The sequence below is a fragment of the Neopelma chrysocephalum genome, unplaced genomic scaffold (assembly GCF_003984885.1).
Source record: "Neopelma chrysocephalum unplaced genomic scaffold, ASM398488v2 Primary Assembly neopelma1_96926, whole genome shotgun sequence".
NCBI lineage: Eukaryota > Metazoa > Chordata > Aves > Passeriformes > Pipridae > Neopelma > Neopelma chrysocephalum.
Window position 1 is genome coordinate 606993 of NW_020925569.1, and position 17052 is coordinate 624044.

General features: G+C 39.3%; 1 protein-coding gene across 7 annotated transcripts in view; it reads right to left on the minus strand.

Moving 5' to 3' along the window:
• Nucleotides 1-14039, minus strand: part of VPS13A (vacuolar protein sorting 13 homolog A) — a 99502-nt gene extending 85463 nt beyond the window's left edge. For 4 of the 7 annotated variants that reach the window (XM_027670750.1, XM_027670748.1, XM_027670753.1 and 1 more), the window contains exons 1-8: nucleotides 13866-14036; nucleotides 4270-4313; nucleotides 3718-3760; nucleotides 2690-2785; nucleotides 2305-2406; nucleotides 1536-1645; nucleotides 1206-1265; nucleotides 127-186 (exon numbers count right to left, since the gene is read on the minus strand). In XM_027670750.1, the coding sequence (XP_027526551.1) occupies nucleotides 127-186; nucleotides 1206-1265; nucleotides 1536-1645; nucleotides 2305-2406; nucleotides 2690-2785; nucleotides 3718-3760; nucleotides 4270-4313; nucleotides 13866-13965 (615 nt within the window). In that variant the 5' untranslated portion in view covers nucleotides 13966-14036. Of the gene's footprint in view, nucleotides 1-126; nucleotides 187-1205; nucleotides 1266-1535; nucleotides 1646-2304; nucleotides 2407-2689; nucleotides 2786-3717; nucleotides 3761-4269; nucleotides 4314-13865 lie in introns of all 7 variants that reach the window. The other 3 variants (XR_003532129.1, XM_027670754.1, XM_027670751.1) reach the window with 2 other exon arrangements.
• Nucleotides 14040-17052: the final 3013 nt, after the last annotated feature.

Genomic DNA, 17052 nt, shown 5'->3' on the forward strand with positions numbered 1-17052 from the left:
GAATGTTACTTTTATTTTAGTGCCTATACAATTACATGTTTTCTTGGTCTTACATTCTGTGGAAGAAACTCCAATGCAGCTAGTTTTATTAACATTTCTTTCTTTAGCATACAGTTTATACTATACCTTGTAGAACAACTTGGCAGTTTCATCATGTAAACATGGATTCCAATTCTTATCTGAGGTCTGAAATGCAAATTATACAAAGTTACTCCAATATCTATAATTCACCAACATGTTATCATAACTGAAACAAACCATCATCATAATTAAAATATGGAAAATTTTGGAAAATAATGGAAAATAATGGGACACCATTTTCTGATTTAAGGTGATTCATCCATTATTTTAAGTGTAAACTTTGTAAGGCTACTTCTCCAAAAAAATACATGTGTGTACATGCAGGCTGCACACAAGAAGTGAAGATATGATAAAATTCTGTTTTCAGTACTTCAAACTGTTTTCCTTTACACCAATATCATTTTTAGGCATGCTCTTTGGACAGAGCTAAACAAGGGACTGAATTCCTTTATAATTCTGGAAGTAATTAATTTTAGTTTGAGTCCAAAGAAAACCCTTAAATGTGCTAGGAACAAGCATTCACGAGACAATCATCATTTACTTAGACATATTTTCTTTAAGATTATCAGTTACTCAGCAAAAACTACTGAATCAGAGCAACTCAGGACAATTAGTATATTGCTTCTACTACATAATCTTCCAGAAAAAAAAATTCATACGGTCTGTGATGACTATTCTTAGCACTTTAAAGTGGAGCTTGCAGTTTGAAAATTGAGCTCCAGTTTGAAAAAAAGATGTCCTACTTTTTTTTTTTTTGCTTTTTTTCCCTGCTCCGTTATCAAGAATTAACTTCCTTTCTTGAAGCTCAAGGTAGTTTCAGTAAAATATTCATAGATTCCAAATAGCCCAAATCCAACAAAGTGGATTGGCAACCACAAAGTGCAGCAGGCAGAAGAATTTCCTCCTGATCATCTATTGTAATGATAGCACTTTAATGGCACCCCTTCCACAATATTTATGTTGAACTTAATAAGCCAAGTAGTTACCATTGGGCATTGCTGATGATTATAGGTATACTTTCATTAGACAGCGTGTTACCATAAAGCACAACACACAAAAATGTAGCTTAATCTACTGGTATATATCAACATGCTTTTTAGACAAACTATGAAAAATAAAATTACCTGCAAACTTAGATTCTGAAGTGAAATCCCAAATGACAAGGGGTTATTCCGATTTGTGATCTAATAGAGCAGGGGGAAAATACAAAAAAAGGATTATTTTATAGTCTATAAGATACAGTTGACTAATAATTTAAGTATCTTTATATTTTGGTATGAGCTTTTTATCAGTTTTTCTTTTTCTCTTTCTTTTTTTTTAGACTATGAAAATGCCACAACTTTACTACAATTCTCTCAACATGGAAAACAACTAGGAGAAAAGAAATCAGACAGGTTCCTAATTTCATGTTACACTGCACAACCCTTTATGCTAAGATATACAAAAGTACTTACATCATCTTCGTAGCGAATATGGATGTTGGAAATTTTCAGCTGAAGATTTTTGATGACCTGAGTAACTAGTTTTTCTACAAAAGTGTCTTGTTTCTCCTCTTTTACTTTATCTAAGTTAAAGGAAAATAATTTGATATTTTATTTACATTATTTTTAAAACTAAACAAAACAATAACATAATAAAGTTTGCATGATAAATGTCTGATTTTCTATTCCATTGTACTCTAGTTGTATAAAAACATGTCCGCTCAGTATAATCTGAAATATTTATATCCTCAGACTAAAAGGTTTCACAGCTTTATTACTTGCTGCATGAAGAAACCGGTAGTTCAAAAGTATGACTTGCACCCACCGATATTCAAGGTGGCCAATAAAAATTTCTTAAAAGTACCAAAAGTCAAATTCAAACATTAGAGACTTATCAAAAAACAAAATAAACAGACCATTTAAAAGGTTGCAATTGTAACAATTTTTGCTACTGGAAACAAAGTTAAATTGTTTCTTATGAATGAAGAGGAAACAAAATGTCAGGCAACATCTGACACAAATAAGCAGTATTCCAAAAGCTCTACTTAGACCTTGTCAATACTTGAACCCTTTTATTTTCAGGATCCCAGTTCTGCAGTATTAATGGCAGTTACAGTTAAACTGTAACTAACAGGTTTTTAAGTATCCAAACAGGAATCTAGAACTCTTTGACAAAGTCTGCATCTTTCTGGATTAAAATAAAGAAAGAAATAGCATCACTTTCTTAACTTCCCACTCTTACCTTGGTTAGCTATCTTCTGCTTTGCTTCCTCTATCCTTTGCAATTCCCTTTGTCTTGCTTCCAAGAACTGCCTGGCTTCTTTTTCAGCATCATATTTTATGCCTAAATGCACAATGTAAAAAAGTATGCTACCAAAAAAACCTAACACATTTTCTTAAAGATGGTGTTTCAAAAGCAGTAATTTTTACATTTTCATAACAGTTACATAACAGCAAAAAATTAGGTGATTAAATGCAAATTAATTAAAGGCATCCATTCCACTATGTGATTGGACTTGCTAGAAGTATCTACTAGGAATCAAGCTCATTCAAACATCATCAACCTATTTCAGATACTTATGAAATCCCAGCAATCTATATCCACTTCTTTCTCTACATTAACTTACTGGCTGTGGGCACAATAAGCAAATAAACTCCATCAAGAACTGCTTCAACAGGTTGAGTATAAAGGTTTTGCCATGGAATCTGTAGGTTAAGTTGACCTAAAAACACAGAAGAAAAAGGTTGAGGTATACAGTTAAATAGTTGACTGGAAAAAAAATTAGAAATATAATTGACATTAAACACAAAATCTTTAAACAATTATTATACTGGACAGAAAAAGAAACAGTGGATCTGAAGCAAATGTCCTTCAAGTTGTATTATTTTTTATACAACACACAATAAACATGAGGCAAGTTCTTCCAGGAGCAGAACTATCAAGTCTTTAGATCCTCTCCTTACTCACAAGAATTATATTCCCTCTTCATAACAGCAAACTCTCTCTCCTGGCAAATCCACTGCACCACCCTCAGGAACAAGAAAAGCACATGGGCAGATCATACATCACCAGTCAGTTAAATACTATGTTTTGTGAACACAGGGATCCTGAGGTTACAGTGTCTCTCATTCTTCATCCAAGCACCAATTTTAATAAAATATTAAATCAGTCACTGGGAAATACATACTTCCAGGGTAGATCTGAAGGAAATATAACAGCTTCACACTTCGTTTGCTTGAAGAAATCACTAACATTTACAAGACAATTAACTTGCAATGAGAAAACTTTTCATTTCAGCAAAAACAAGGAAGGAGGGTGGAAAGGGAAGTGAAAGGCAAAAATCAGTTGTGGAGTCTTGCTAAGACAAGGAATGAGATCCAGTCCTGCCCAATTGCTAATTTTTGCTGTGTTTGGCTCTTTTCTCACTAACATTGAATTGATTAAACAAGACTCCAGTATATTTTAACTTTACCATCTCAGAAAAGGAGCCATCAAACAGGGTTTTTTTTCCAGAAGAGACAAACTTCAGAGCATACAAAGTATGCAATTCAATGAAAGTAAGGAAATTACTTGCTTAAGATGCCTGAGTCACCTGCAAGGAAAAGCAGTATGTTTAGAAACTCCTGCATGGGTACATGATAAAATGTAACTTACCAATATGTCCTACTTTAACTTTAAATGGCACATCCAGCTGACTCTGAAAGAAAATGGTTCAGAAAATTTAAGCTCAATTCAGCAACTTGTGAAATGTTGTCATGCAGGAAAAGACATTATGATAATCTTAACATCAAATTTACCTTTTGACCACTGAAAAAAAAATTCAACATAATAGATAAGCAAACATTAGGCTACCCATTTAGACTGTTGAGCCATGCTAGGCTAAACATATTCCCAAGAGCAAGTTTCTAGGTTCACGAGCTGTAGGAAAAAAAAAATCTTTCAGTATTCCTTTTGACCTAAACATATTCTTTTAGCAATTGCAGAGAGTTCTCTCATGTAAAAAAAAAAAAAAAGGCATATACTTTCATCTTTAAATTTAATCTAAAATTAATCAGATAATCCACACAGGTGTACAGAAAACAAACCAGTAAGCTTCCACTTAAAAGACAGCATATCCTAAAATAAGAACTAAAAAATGCCCACTAAACCCAAAACATTGTTCACAAATAATTTTTTCATGTTTTATTTTTATTTTCACTAGCTTACCAAGGCATTTTCTTTTATTTCCAGATTGTTCAGTGCTACAGCTCCTAAAAGAAAAGAAGCCAATAAGTAAAACTGCAATAAGAAAAGTAGTAGTGGTGCATACTAAACATTCCAAAGTCTGAATCAGTGGGTTATAGAAGTCCAGAAAACATGGGGGGCTAATGTGTATGTCTTAAACATCAATAGCCAGATAGCCATGGAGCCAATCAGGAATTGTTGGTAAGAACATACCATGAGAAAAAACAGGATGTGAAAGGAAAAGGGGGCCGTACAGAGGTAAGGCAGAACTCTTCTGGGATAAAGGTCCATGTTCTGGCTCCTGGAGATGAGCACAACACAGTACAGCACAAGTGCAAGAATGAGGTCAAGAAGTGGGCATGGACTGTTGGCCAAAGGTCAATAAGTAGGGACCACCAAAGATCCCCAAAGCCCTCTGACCCATTCCAGAAAGGTCTGGAAGAACATACTGCACATGGTAACTCATTTGCATAGAAAACAAGAAACTTAACTCAAGGGTGAGGAAACTTTTACTATAAAATGGTACTCCCCCAAAGCCTGGGCACCCATGTGCCCCAGGACCCTGGACATCCCATCAGCCGCATTGACACTGGAGCCAGGACTGGTGATCATTCTTCTTTTCTTTCTCTTACCCTCTCTTTTAATCTCCTTTGTTCTCTTTCACCCTATCCCTTATTAAAAATATACCATTGTGTGTTTATATTATAAAGACTAACTTATAACAATTTCCATGCTGTGTGCATAGTTTAATAACAAAACTTTGTAAGTTTTTACAGACACTGACTTCAGTTGTTCCTTTTTGACCACAAGCAACTAGGAATCTTGAGTGCTCCCTTCCCTGTTACGGTGGGGTGCCACAACCTGTGGTTTCAGACTCTTTGCTGTGGAAGATATCCATAACCTACACCTCAAATATCCATGAAAGATGATTAAGACTACATTGTTCATTCACGCTACAAAATAGTACCTGAGATTTTCTCATGGAGCTTGTACACCCATGAACAATAACCCGAGATTCTGCAAAGTAAAAATGTTGGAAATTAAACATTTTTGTAAGGACCCATCTTGAAATTAAAAGTTTGCTTCTTTTTCCTCAACCATCTGCTTCCCATGCTTGTAGAAATCCAGCAAAATTAACTCAGTGAATTTTTAACTCTCAAAAATTTTACATTTGCAAGTTTTATTTATAAGCTTACAAAAGTTCACAGGAAGCATTTCAGTAACCTAACATTTAAACGTCTTAGGACAAAAATTAACTTCAGTACACTGTGAATGAAGAAAATTTGAATTGCAAGATCGGTTTTTACCATATACTTCACATCAGACACTTGCCATAACAAAGGAACACTGGAAGGGACCTGAAAACTCACAATTTAAAAACCATGTATGTAATCTGAAGCAATGTCATCTTCAAATTCTACAAGATGGATGGAGCTTCTGAAACGGTTACTTTAAAATTAATTGTATAGTGTTAACACATGCACATGGAACAGACACCTGACACAACTGAGCAGGGACATCAGTGAGATTCAGTAAACCAGAAGCAGATTACAGGCCTGGAAAGGAATACAATTTGAGATTACAAATAAAGATTTAATTGACCTAAAATGTTTTTCTTTTGGGATGCATGTTAGAAATGGCAAAACATAGGGGGAAACGAGAGGTCTAACCGCAAGAAATATTCTTGCAGTTATGTAGTACTAATGGCATTAAACAACTGCTCAAAGTACCACCAATTTTGAGAAATTGGACCCAAATCTCAAAAATTAATACATTAGAAGAGTTGGGTCAAGCTGTTGAACAATTCCAGAGGAGTTGATCAGGTAAACTAATCCATCCATCTTGTAGTATTCACAAAATACTATGAATTTTTTAATGTTTTTAATTTTTTCAATGCAATGATTTATAATCACTTTCCAATAGAATTCTATACATCTGACATGTCATTGAATCACAAAACATGCTGAGTTGGAAGGGACCCATCAGGATCATCAAGTCCAACTCTTGACCCTACACAGGAACATGCCCAAGAGTCACATCATGTGCCTGAGAGTTTCATCCAAATGCTTCTTGACCTTTGTCTGGCTTGGTGCTGTGACCACTTCCATGGGGAGCCTGTCCCAGTGCTCGACCACCCTCTGGGTGAAGAACATTTTTCTAGTATCCAACCTAAACCTCCACTGATGCAACTTCAGGCCATTCCCTCAAGTCCTGTCACTGGCCACCACAGATAAGAGATCAGTGCCTGCCCCTCCTCTGCCCCTCACGAGGAAGTTCTAGACTGCCACGAGGTTTTCTCTCAATGTCCTCCTCTCCAGGCTGAACACACCAAGTGACCTCAGCTGCTCCTCATACAGCTTCCCCTCAAGGCCCTTCACCATCTCTGTTGCCCTCCTTTGGACACTCTCTAAGAGCTTAATATCTTCCCCATGTTGTGGTGCCCAAAACTGCACACAGTGTTCAAGGTGAGGCCACCTCACTGCAGAGCAGTGGGACAATCCCCTCCCTCGACCGAATGGTGATGCTTTGCCTGATGCCCCCCAGGACACGGTTGGCCCTCCTGGCTGCCAGGGCACTGCTGACTCATATTCAACTTGCCATTACCAGGACCCCCAGGTCCCTTTCCACAGCACTGCTTTTCAGCATCTCATTCCCCAGTCTACACAAACATTCAGGGTTGCCTCAGGTGCAGAATCCGGCATTTGCCCTTGTTGAACTTCATATGGTTGGTGAGTGCCCAGTCCTCTAATTTGTTGAGGTCTCTCTGCAGGGCCTCCCTGCCTTCAAAGGAGTCAACAGCTCCTCCCACTTTTGTGCCATCTGCAGACTTACTTAGCAACTGTTCTAGTCCTGCATTCTATCATTTATGAAGATGTTGAAGGGCACGGGGCCCAAGATGGAGCCCTATGGAGCCCCACTAGTGACAGGTCACCAGTCTGACGTCACCCCATTCACTATTACCCTCTGCGCTTGATCCATGAGCCCATTGCTCACCCACCACACGATGTGTTTACCCAGCTGTGTGCTGGATCTTTTGTCCAGTAGAATCTTGTGAGAGACATTGTTGAAAGCTTTAATGAAATCCAAAAAGATTATATCAACTGGCTTCCCTTGATCAACTAGGTGGGTTATATAAAAGGAAATCAGGTTGGATAAGCAGGACTTCCCTCTCAAGAAGCTATGCTGGCTGTGACCAATGACCAATGCTGACATCAGCCTCTCCAGAGAAATACTACGTGCAGAAGGATGTTTTTTGATATCTGGTGGCTCTGCTTTTAAGCCTTACAATACATACATCTTGCCAGGAATAATAGAAAAGAGAAAAAAATATACAGGCAAAGACAGCAGTCCCAACAGTAGTCTATAACTACTCTAGTAACTATAACTACACAGTCTTTGTAGGTAATAATAAGGTGACATTTTTATATATCACTGTGTTCAATTCTATTCTAAACTTATTCCCTGATAAAGCTTACTCTGCAGAGACTATTTTAACACTAAAAAATAACCCCTATTTGCTTCTCCAAGAAGACATCACTATAATTGTAATTATATTCATAGCAAGTAATCCTAATGGTATCCAGAGCAAAGGTTCAGGTTTGTAACCAAATTACCAGGCACAACAGGTCACAACATGCAATTTCTGCATGTCAGTTGAGCCATGTAAAAACACTGACATGGAAACCATAAGACAACACAAGAAGCAGTTTAACTAGGTTGAGTTTCTTCACTGATTGCTAAGTCAACATGCCCTCTCATTTATCAAGGGTCTGACACGTCACATTTCAGCTGAGTAATTTTTAACAATTAATTAAGTTAAAATAATCTGGGGGCCCTGATGCTTCCAAAACCAAAGTACTGCAAAGTAAGGATTATCTTAAGCAATTTACAAACAATACTTTGAGATGGCAGAATTATTTCTCATTTTACCTGAGCACATCATAATGGCAGAGAATAAACATGGTATCGGTAATGTTTCAAACACAAAGACTTTGACAATTCTACATCAAATGCTGGGATTTGGAAGTGTGGTACATAATTCTTCACTGTTTTTCCTATATTTATGACTTTACAGTCAAAAAGTTTAAGGTTTTAGTTAAAATCATTAGAAGAGATAGCTATTAGTAAAACTCAAAATATCTCACTTTCAGTACAAAATTACTGAAACACATTTATTAAAATATAACAGTTTACTTACAAAAACCTTGATTGAGGGTCTGACCACAGTGAATGGACTACCAAAGCACACAAAAGGCTAAAAAAAGAGGTGCTATGTTTTGTATATTTATGCAACCTTTCTTCTTCCTACACTTGAGAGGGAACATAAGAGATTGACTAAACATTCCTATCTCCAAAGCCACCACACCTTGGAAAGCTTGCACTCACACTCACAATTTGAAATGCAGCTACTGACCCTGTCAGTATTCTCTTTGATTGCCAAAATTTAGTCTTTATCACACTCAGCCATTTCACTTGCAATGAAACATAGATTTCAGTGCAACTGCACTGAATCCTGACTGCTCTGTTCGGGGTAGGAGGCAAAAAAACCAAAAGCCCTCATAAACAGAAAAATCAAGGAGGCTTGTTACAGGACATAACACAGCTAATGAATTTTACTATCTTGGAGCACTGACAATAGACTTTAATTGCAAGAATATAAAAATACATCAGGATTTGATTGTTTGTTTCTGTTGTTGGTTGGTTGGGTTTTTTTTGGCAGGGGTGGTGTATCCCTATTGGGAGCAATTGGATGTTTCAATGACAGAAATGCATCCAGTGCATGGTTAAAAATTACTCAGTTAAGGAACCTTGAAAACTGTATATACAAGTTGTTGGAGTTGTATAAATATCTAGGTTTAAACATGCAGGTTAGCAGCCAAAACAATAATAAAAGCCAGAACTTTATAAATACTTATATCACAGTCTGGGATTTATTTAGGCTACATTATAAAGCAAATTCTTATGTTTACTGATCTCTAGACATTGTAAACAATTCAACAAAAGCAAACAGTTGTCAAAATACTGGAATAAATAGGTTCATAGTTTTAATTTTAGATACTCAAGATAACTTCATGGATTTGAGTGCATGAACCAACGTCTACTACCAAGGATTTAGCTTGCAAGAAGTAACACACTCAGTAAACACAGTAACACTCAGTAAAACATTTCAGCAAAGAGGTCTAACTGAAATTTTCTTATGGTTGTAAACAGAAGTTAAAGAGGGCAAAGAAAATTAATCCACATAAAAATCTGCAGATTTTACCTAATTAATCTGTGCTGTCCTGTAAATAAGGGGTGGGGAGAAGGAAGGCAGATGAGAGAAACAGAGATGAAAGATCAGAAACTGAAAACACTTCAGCTGGAATCTGATCAATACTCAACACTCCTGCTCACATATTTCAACAGCATTTCTACTTTTTACCAACAGCATTGTCAGCTAGTGAACCCTCCTGGCCACTTATACAAACAGCTGCCTTTGCCAGGCTTTTCCTACTTACGTTTATGCTGATAATTATTCCTGTTTAAGCGTACCTTCTATTGTGAAACAGGTCATTAAAGGCAGCAAGAACGATTAGATACTATATATCCCCCAAGTGAATTCAAATTACCATTATGTAAGGGGAGGGGGGAGGTTGCATCTGCTATATGATTGCACCTCGTATACCTAGACAAGGCAAGGTATGCAAAACTAGTTATCCTTTACTATAACAGTAGCTGCAATCAAAAGAAAAAATAAAAAGTGTTTGTATGCTTACAAATGTGTCAATTATGTGCCTATATCATCTTAATAACAGAGATGCCCTGATAAGAGGCACCATATATTCAAATAAAAAGTGAAGAAAAATATGCTTGAGACATTACCTAATAAGCAGGTGTTCCAAGTCAATACAGAATTAAGTATTTTAAAGGGCAGTACAGAGGGTCTGGCCAAGACACTGAATGAAAAGTTATTTAGACACAGTCAAAAGAAAACAGTGGCATCATGAACTTTGATGAAAGTGTTTGATCTCTGTACTGTTTGGAAACCTCACTGGCACTTCCTGTCTAAGATAACTGTATACATCTCACCTTGCTGCAAGAATTTTTTCAGGTATTGAAGTATAACTTTACTAGGTCTAGAACATTAAAAAATATCTAACTTACCTAAATACTTATCTAACCTTTTATCTAAGCCAAGTACTTGAACACTTGTTAACACAGCTCATTGAAACTATCTAAGCGAAGGCCAGAACAAGAAGAGGTTTAAAGCACAGTCCTTCCCACCAGCCATTGCTTTCTGTGATAGCTGCCTACCAAAGTAGCCTTTTACCCTGCTTTATATAATGGAGTTATTTAGGAATACGATTTCCTTCCCTGTTACGTTCTTTTCTGAGTCTTGGCCTTTCCAATACTGGCCTTATATGTTTAAGTTACATTTGTTTTCACTTGTATAGGCTGTCCTTCTTTCTTCTTTATGCACTGCCTTTTATATTTCAGGTCATTCATTTCTTGCAACAATCTGAGCCATGAGTGTTTCCACATATCACATCTTCCTTTAGTATTGAGACTGTCTACATTTTTACCCTTCAATCTGAGAGCTTTTTAACAAGAAAAAGAATTAAAACATTTCTGTAGTTATTTCTGTGTTCAAGTATTTTGTTTGAGCAGCAGCATCACACAACTTTACTACATAGCTGGATAGCTTTAATATGATATGATGAATTCTCTCATTTATGAAAAACCAAAGTTAATATTAAGCATGCTCATTAAAAACTCATTAATTAAGCTCTCAAATTTACAGAAGCTGAAACCTCTCTAAAATTAGGTGTTATACATATTTTAAGAGTCTATCAACAGGTTACCAGTCTTAATTTAAACAGGCCAGCTATAAAATACCACTAGATCACAACTTGCTCCCTACAGCATTTAAAAAAAAAATAAATTCCCTTGGGTTAAATCATTCAGAGGCAAAAAACAATACATGCTTTTTAAAATTTAAGATACAGATATATAGCACTTGTGCAATGCTCTAGCACTCAAAAAGCAGTGGCCATTTGTTAGAAGGGAAAAACAAACAAACAAACAAACCAAAAACCCCAAACACACAACGTGCCTTTTTTTTTTTTTAATAACTACTGGAACATTTAATGGATTTAGGAAAATTTAATTTCAGTACTACATGATTTATGCAAAATTTAGCAGTTTTATCACGTCACACAAAGACAAACACTGCATGGAAACACACAGCTGTAATGGAAACGCTTTGGGAGCATGCAGGCAAGCTGAAAAACTATTAATTTTACACAAAATATAAAGACAAAAAATAGTGGTTTTTTTTAAAAAAGACCTTAGTTCCAGAATTTTAGTAATTAGCCAGCCAAAAAAATTATCAGTAGACTTCAGATACACTGTGAGTGTTGGGATCTGCTAATCAGTGGTGCACTCCATATAAAAACAGTACTCTACTGCTATTACTACTAATAGTTACTGCCTTTTGGCTAGCAGAATGCAATTTCTAGGTCCTTTGAGATATTTGGAATGAAAGAAATGTTGCAGATGCACAGACCATTAAACAGTTTAAATTGCAAAAAAGCATAATGCAGTAGACCAGGAAAAAAAATAAACTTCTCAGGTGATGCTTCACCAATGCTACACAGCAGTTCTGGGCCTCTTAGAGCAAGACACAGGTAGTTTCATATATCCATTTTCACAATAAGCAAGTGAACAGGCTGTGTAGAGAAAAAAATTGTTTTGCTGTAGTACATAAGCACTGTTCTGAGAAATAAGAAATTTAATTTGAATAAAAATATACTAAAGTCCCTAAAAAATCAGAACTACTTGAAAAGGAAATAACGAAAACAAAATCAAGTTACATGTATGTTAAAAAAAAAAAAAACAACAACTGAATATCAGAACTCCAGAGTAAAATTTATTGAGATTTAATGAAAAAAAAATAAGCAAGACAGGTAAAGTGCATCTAATCTCATAAGAGTTGCCTCACGGAGGCATAAGCTGCTATTGTAACCACCAGCAATCTACAGAGCAAGAAAAATAAGCTTTTCCTTTTTTGTAATGTATAAATATTGCTCAAAAGATTTACACATTGTTCCACATCTTACATTAAATATTCTACCTGCCTTCCCTCAACTGAAAGAAACTATGACAACTTCAGAACTTCAGTACACAAATCAAATAATTAGGATGACACAGTTTTGCTGAAAGATACACTAACTCGAACCTTTCAAATAAGACTCACTTAATCAGTAATAGATATGCTATATTGAGCTTTACTGCTATAGATCAAGGACTACTCCCTTGTCTCCAGCACTTACCCGTCATGTTGCAGTGTTAAGACTCCATATAGAGACTGAACTTTACGAAGATGCTACAAATGCCTTGACTAACTGACAGAAAATTACTGCAGATATGAAACCAAATAAGGATGTCATTTCAGAAAACAGAAGCATGAAAACAAAAACGTCCATGATGCAAAAAGCTCCAGGAGAAGCTTACAAAATCTGATTAATGTATATGAGTACCTAAGAATGGAATTGCACGTAGGGAATACTTCGAGGGTGCTTCACACCTACAGATGTATGAACACACCTGTAAAAAAACTCTGAACCTTTGTGTTTGCTTTTGCTGACGCTACAGACACCTGGAATGCACACTGGAAGTGGTCGCTTCGTCGCTGCACATGTCTGTGTCTGACAGACCTTTGATACTGTTTTCTTGTACCTACTAAAGGGACCTCAAGAAAGTACATTCAAACAGAACACTCCTGCCTTCACAACTGGCACGTTAATTTAATTCTATAGACCACTGCCTACCTTGCCTAGTACAGCTGGTCATCACCTCTGCAAACATCAAGGCAGGCTTTACTCCTGGGTTTTTAAGGCTAAAAGTGACAAATATTCTAGACCTACAGAAGACAGCACCAAGAAGAGACGGGATGTCACTGCCGTTCGCAGAGAGGTCACTCACTCCCGCGAGCACGACCCTGACACCCGAATACCATCCGAACCCCTGGCGTTTATGCTCAGTTCATTTCCGGGAGGGGAAACCGGCCGTACGCCAGTTTCACATTCCCGCAGAGCTGGGTCAGGCTCCCAGCTCCAAGCTGCCCGCCCAGTCCTTCCAAACTTTCCGCGACCGCCAGAAGCACCGAGGCCAGCGAAGGTCCGCCCCATCAGCAGAGAGCACGGGCTGTCCGTGACTCCCTAGCACTTCGCCTGGGTTTCTCTTTGCCCCCTGCCAGCTGTTTCCCCCCAGCTCCCCCCTCCCGGCCGCTCCGGGCTGTCGCAGGCGGCGGTCCCGCGCCCGCCGCGGACACCGCCTCCAGCCCGCCCGCCCCCACGGCTATTTTTAAGCTGTAGGTAAGTGGAGTGGCGGCTAAGCTGTCGGGCAGGCCGACCAGCACGGCTCAGCACGGCCCTGTTTGTCTCGGCAGGCACGGCCCGGCCCGGCTCGGCTCGGCACCGCCCGGGGACACCGCCCGGGGACACTGCCCCAGCCTCTCCCTCCTGCGGGCGGCAGGGCGAGCCCGGACGGGCAGGAAGGGACGCAGCGGCGGGCAGGAAAGGCAGACAGGCCCATACCTCCCCAGATGCCCAGCTTCAGCTGGGAGCTGTCCAAGTTCACCACGTAGTCGCCGAGGAAACGGTTCAGAACGTCCACGACCAGCGACTCAAACACCATCCTGCACCTGCCGCCGCCCCGGCTTCTGCAGCACCGCTGCCGCCCCGGCTCCTGCAGCTGCGCGGCCGATCGCACCGCCCCGCGGGCCAGGGGGAGGCCCCGCGCTGCCCCCGCCCCGCCGCCTCCCCTACGCGCCGGGGAGGACGGGGCGCGGCCTGGCCCCGGCTACGGGAGCCGGCGGGGGCCTCGCAGTTCGGCCTGCCTCAGCCCGTTCTTTCCCGTGGTCTCTCCGTACGTACAGAGATTCTGAAGGGAAATGCGGGGGTTTCGCGCAAGCTACTCTTGTTTGCTTGTAAGATGTGAGTTAACACAGAATCTGTCAGGTTGGAAGGGACCATCAGAGAAGTCATCTGGTCCAACCTCCCTGCTCAAGCAGGGTCGTCCTAGAGCACGTGGCACAGGATTGCGTCCTGACCGTTCTTGAATATCTCCAGCTAGGGAGACTCCACAACCTCTGTGGACAATCTATTCCAGTGCACAGTCACCCGCACAGTAAGGAAGTTCTTCCTGTTCAGATGGGACTTCTTGTGTGTCAGTTTCTGCGTGTGGCCTCTTGTCCTGTTTCTCAGCACCACTGAAAAGAGTCTGGCTCCACCCTCCGGACAGCCTCTCTTCAGATACTTATAGACACCGATGAAGTCCCCTTTCAGTCGTCTCTTCTCCAGGCTGAACAGGCCCAGCTTCCTCAGCCTTTCTTCATAAGAGAGATGCTCCAGTCCCTCAGTCATCTTTTTGTCTTTGGCTGGACCCCTCAGTTTGTCCAAGGGATTTAAATGTAAGATAGCTATAAAGATTTTTTGGATACTTTTCTCCCCCAGGCTAGGCAAGTGTAGAAATTACTGCATCTCTGAGCTGTTAAAAAATGGCTGAGCTATTACTGGCATAATGGCTAAAGCAAGTTGAACTGAATTTCTGTCTCCAAAGAGCTTGACTCTCAGGCTGTTTTCCGGCTTGGGTAATGCTGAATCACACTGGGCCATATTTACCCTGAGTGGTTGTACTGAAGCCCTCTGTGCTCAGCAGGTTTGTTCAGGAAACTTCCCAGTCTGACTATTCACAAGACTCCTTGGCAGACCTCACACCAGAGACCTTCACTGCTGGGACTGAAGGCCCTTCCCAGCGGACGGCTCCGGCTTGACTCCCTCTACACCCCATACTCACACAGTCAGACCAGGTTTCCCTAGGGGTTTGACCCCAGGTTTTCTGTACCAGAGTCTCAGATGTCCCGTTCCACAAACCAATTTGTTCCCCACACAGTAACACAGAAACAGCTTATGCTGAGTGCCTCTAAGGAGAGACCCCTAGCCAAGGAACCCCTGGGCTTTTATACCCTCACAGTCCAAGCTGCACATAACTCTTCCTCTGCCACACTGCCACAGAGCTTTCTTTGCTGATAGCAGGAAGAATAGAATTACCCTCCAACTTGTTCCTGGAACTGCAATAATTAGGTTTGAAATTAACGTTAAGTATTTTATATTTTATTATTTTATATATTATTTTCTGTAGCACGGGATATTAGATTTCCATGGCAAGTTTGTGGGGATGGAGGGCTGCCTCCCTGAGAAGAGACAAAGGGCTGCCCTGTGCTGGGCACAGCCGATTCTATCTGCTTCAAACTGAGCCACAACAGGGCGCAGCTGAACTCCTGTTCAGTAATCCAGTCACCTCTTGAGAACCTATTTAGAAAAGGGTAAAACAGGCTGTAGAGCAGCTATGAAAGAAGTGAGAAAAATGTGGGAGAAACAGCACAAGATTCTCCTGCAGTCTGAGAAGACCATGCTGGAGCAGGCTGTTCTTCTGCAGCCTATGGATGACCACAGTGGAACAGATGCCCACCTGCAGCCTGAGGAAGACCCCACACCACAGCAAGTGGCTGTGCCCTGAAGGAGGCTGCAGCCCATGGAATGCCCACACAGGAGCAGCTTTTGTGTCATGACCTGTGGCCCATGGGGGACCCACACTGGAGCACTGAAAATTCTTATCCTTGTTTCTTCCATGTGGCAGACAGTGCTTTCAAAATGGCTTTGACTCAAAGAAGAATGAAGTACAGTAAATAAAGCAGGATGAACTCCTTAGTATGTCCCTCAAAACCAGAATTATATCAATCTTATAGGTCTATCAAAATTTTTGAATTATTTCTTGGAGTATTTGAGAATATAACTGCAAAAACACACAGTGCAGGGATGCCTTATTTCTAAATCTTTCAGAGACACACGGTTTTTAATTTCCTTTGGAATCAGCTGAATCATGGTGAAATGTTTGCTCTACTTACACATATTTTTCCTCAGGACAAGGTGAAATATGTGTACGTGCTAAACTACTTCAATTATACATGCAGGAGTGTAGTAACTGCTCAAAAGTGTAGTAATCCTAGTAAGTCCATAGTACTGAGCCCGAACTGCTTAAACATTTTGAAACCCAAAGACAAAACCACTCCAGAATTTTCCATCCGTTCTTGCTGTGCAATAAAAAGTCTAAGGTCTTCTTATCAATAAAACATTTCAGCTAAACTTGAAAGATAGTTCTTGTAGTTCAAGGTACAAACTAGAGAGTAATTATATTCTTCCTGCCATTGTCAAAGAAATGCATTCAGTAGTTTGGCAAAACAGAAATTTTAGGAGTCCAACAGCCACCTGAACACTTTCAACTGAGAATTCCCTGATCTTAAAATTTTATTCAAAATTGTAGTCTAATGTATCAGTAGACAAAAGAGGTCTCTCTGGTATATTGACAGATCTTCTAGTTTTTTAAAAGTTATGAAGTACTATACTTAACATTATAAATACTTTATTTATACTTAGTATCTATAAATATAATTTACACCAGATTTATGAATTTGCATTTCATTTTAAATTTGTTGAGTCACTCATAAGCACTGAAAAACAACATGACATAGAAAGAAAAACAGAATTGGAGATACTGTGTTTGCATGTGCAAAGTAATAAACATCTTACCATCTGGAAGTACTGTTGCAGGATAAATTTAAAGTCTGACACTGAGCGTATTTTGTTACATGTCCTTGCCTTTTTCTTGACTCGTAAAAGTAGTTGTCAGGAAACACAAGGCATTACAAACAAAGCCTGGATT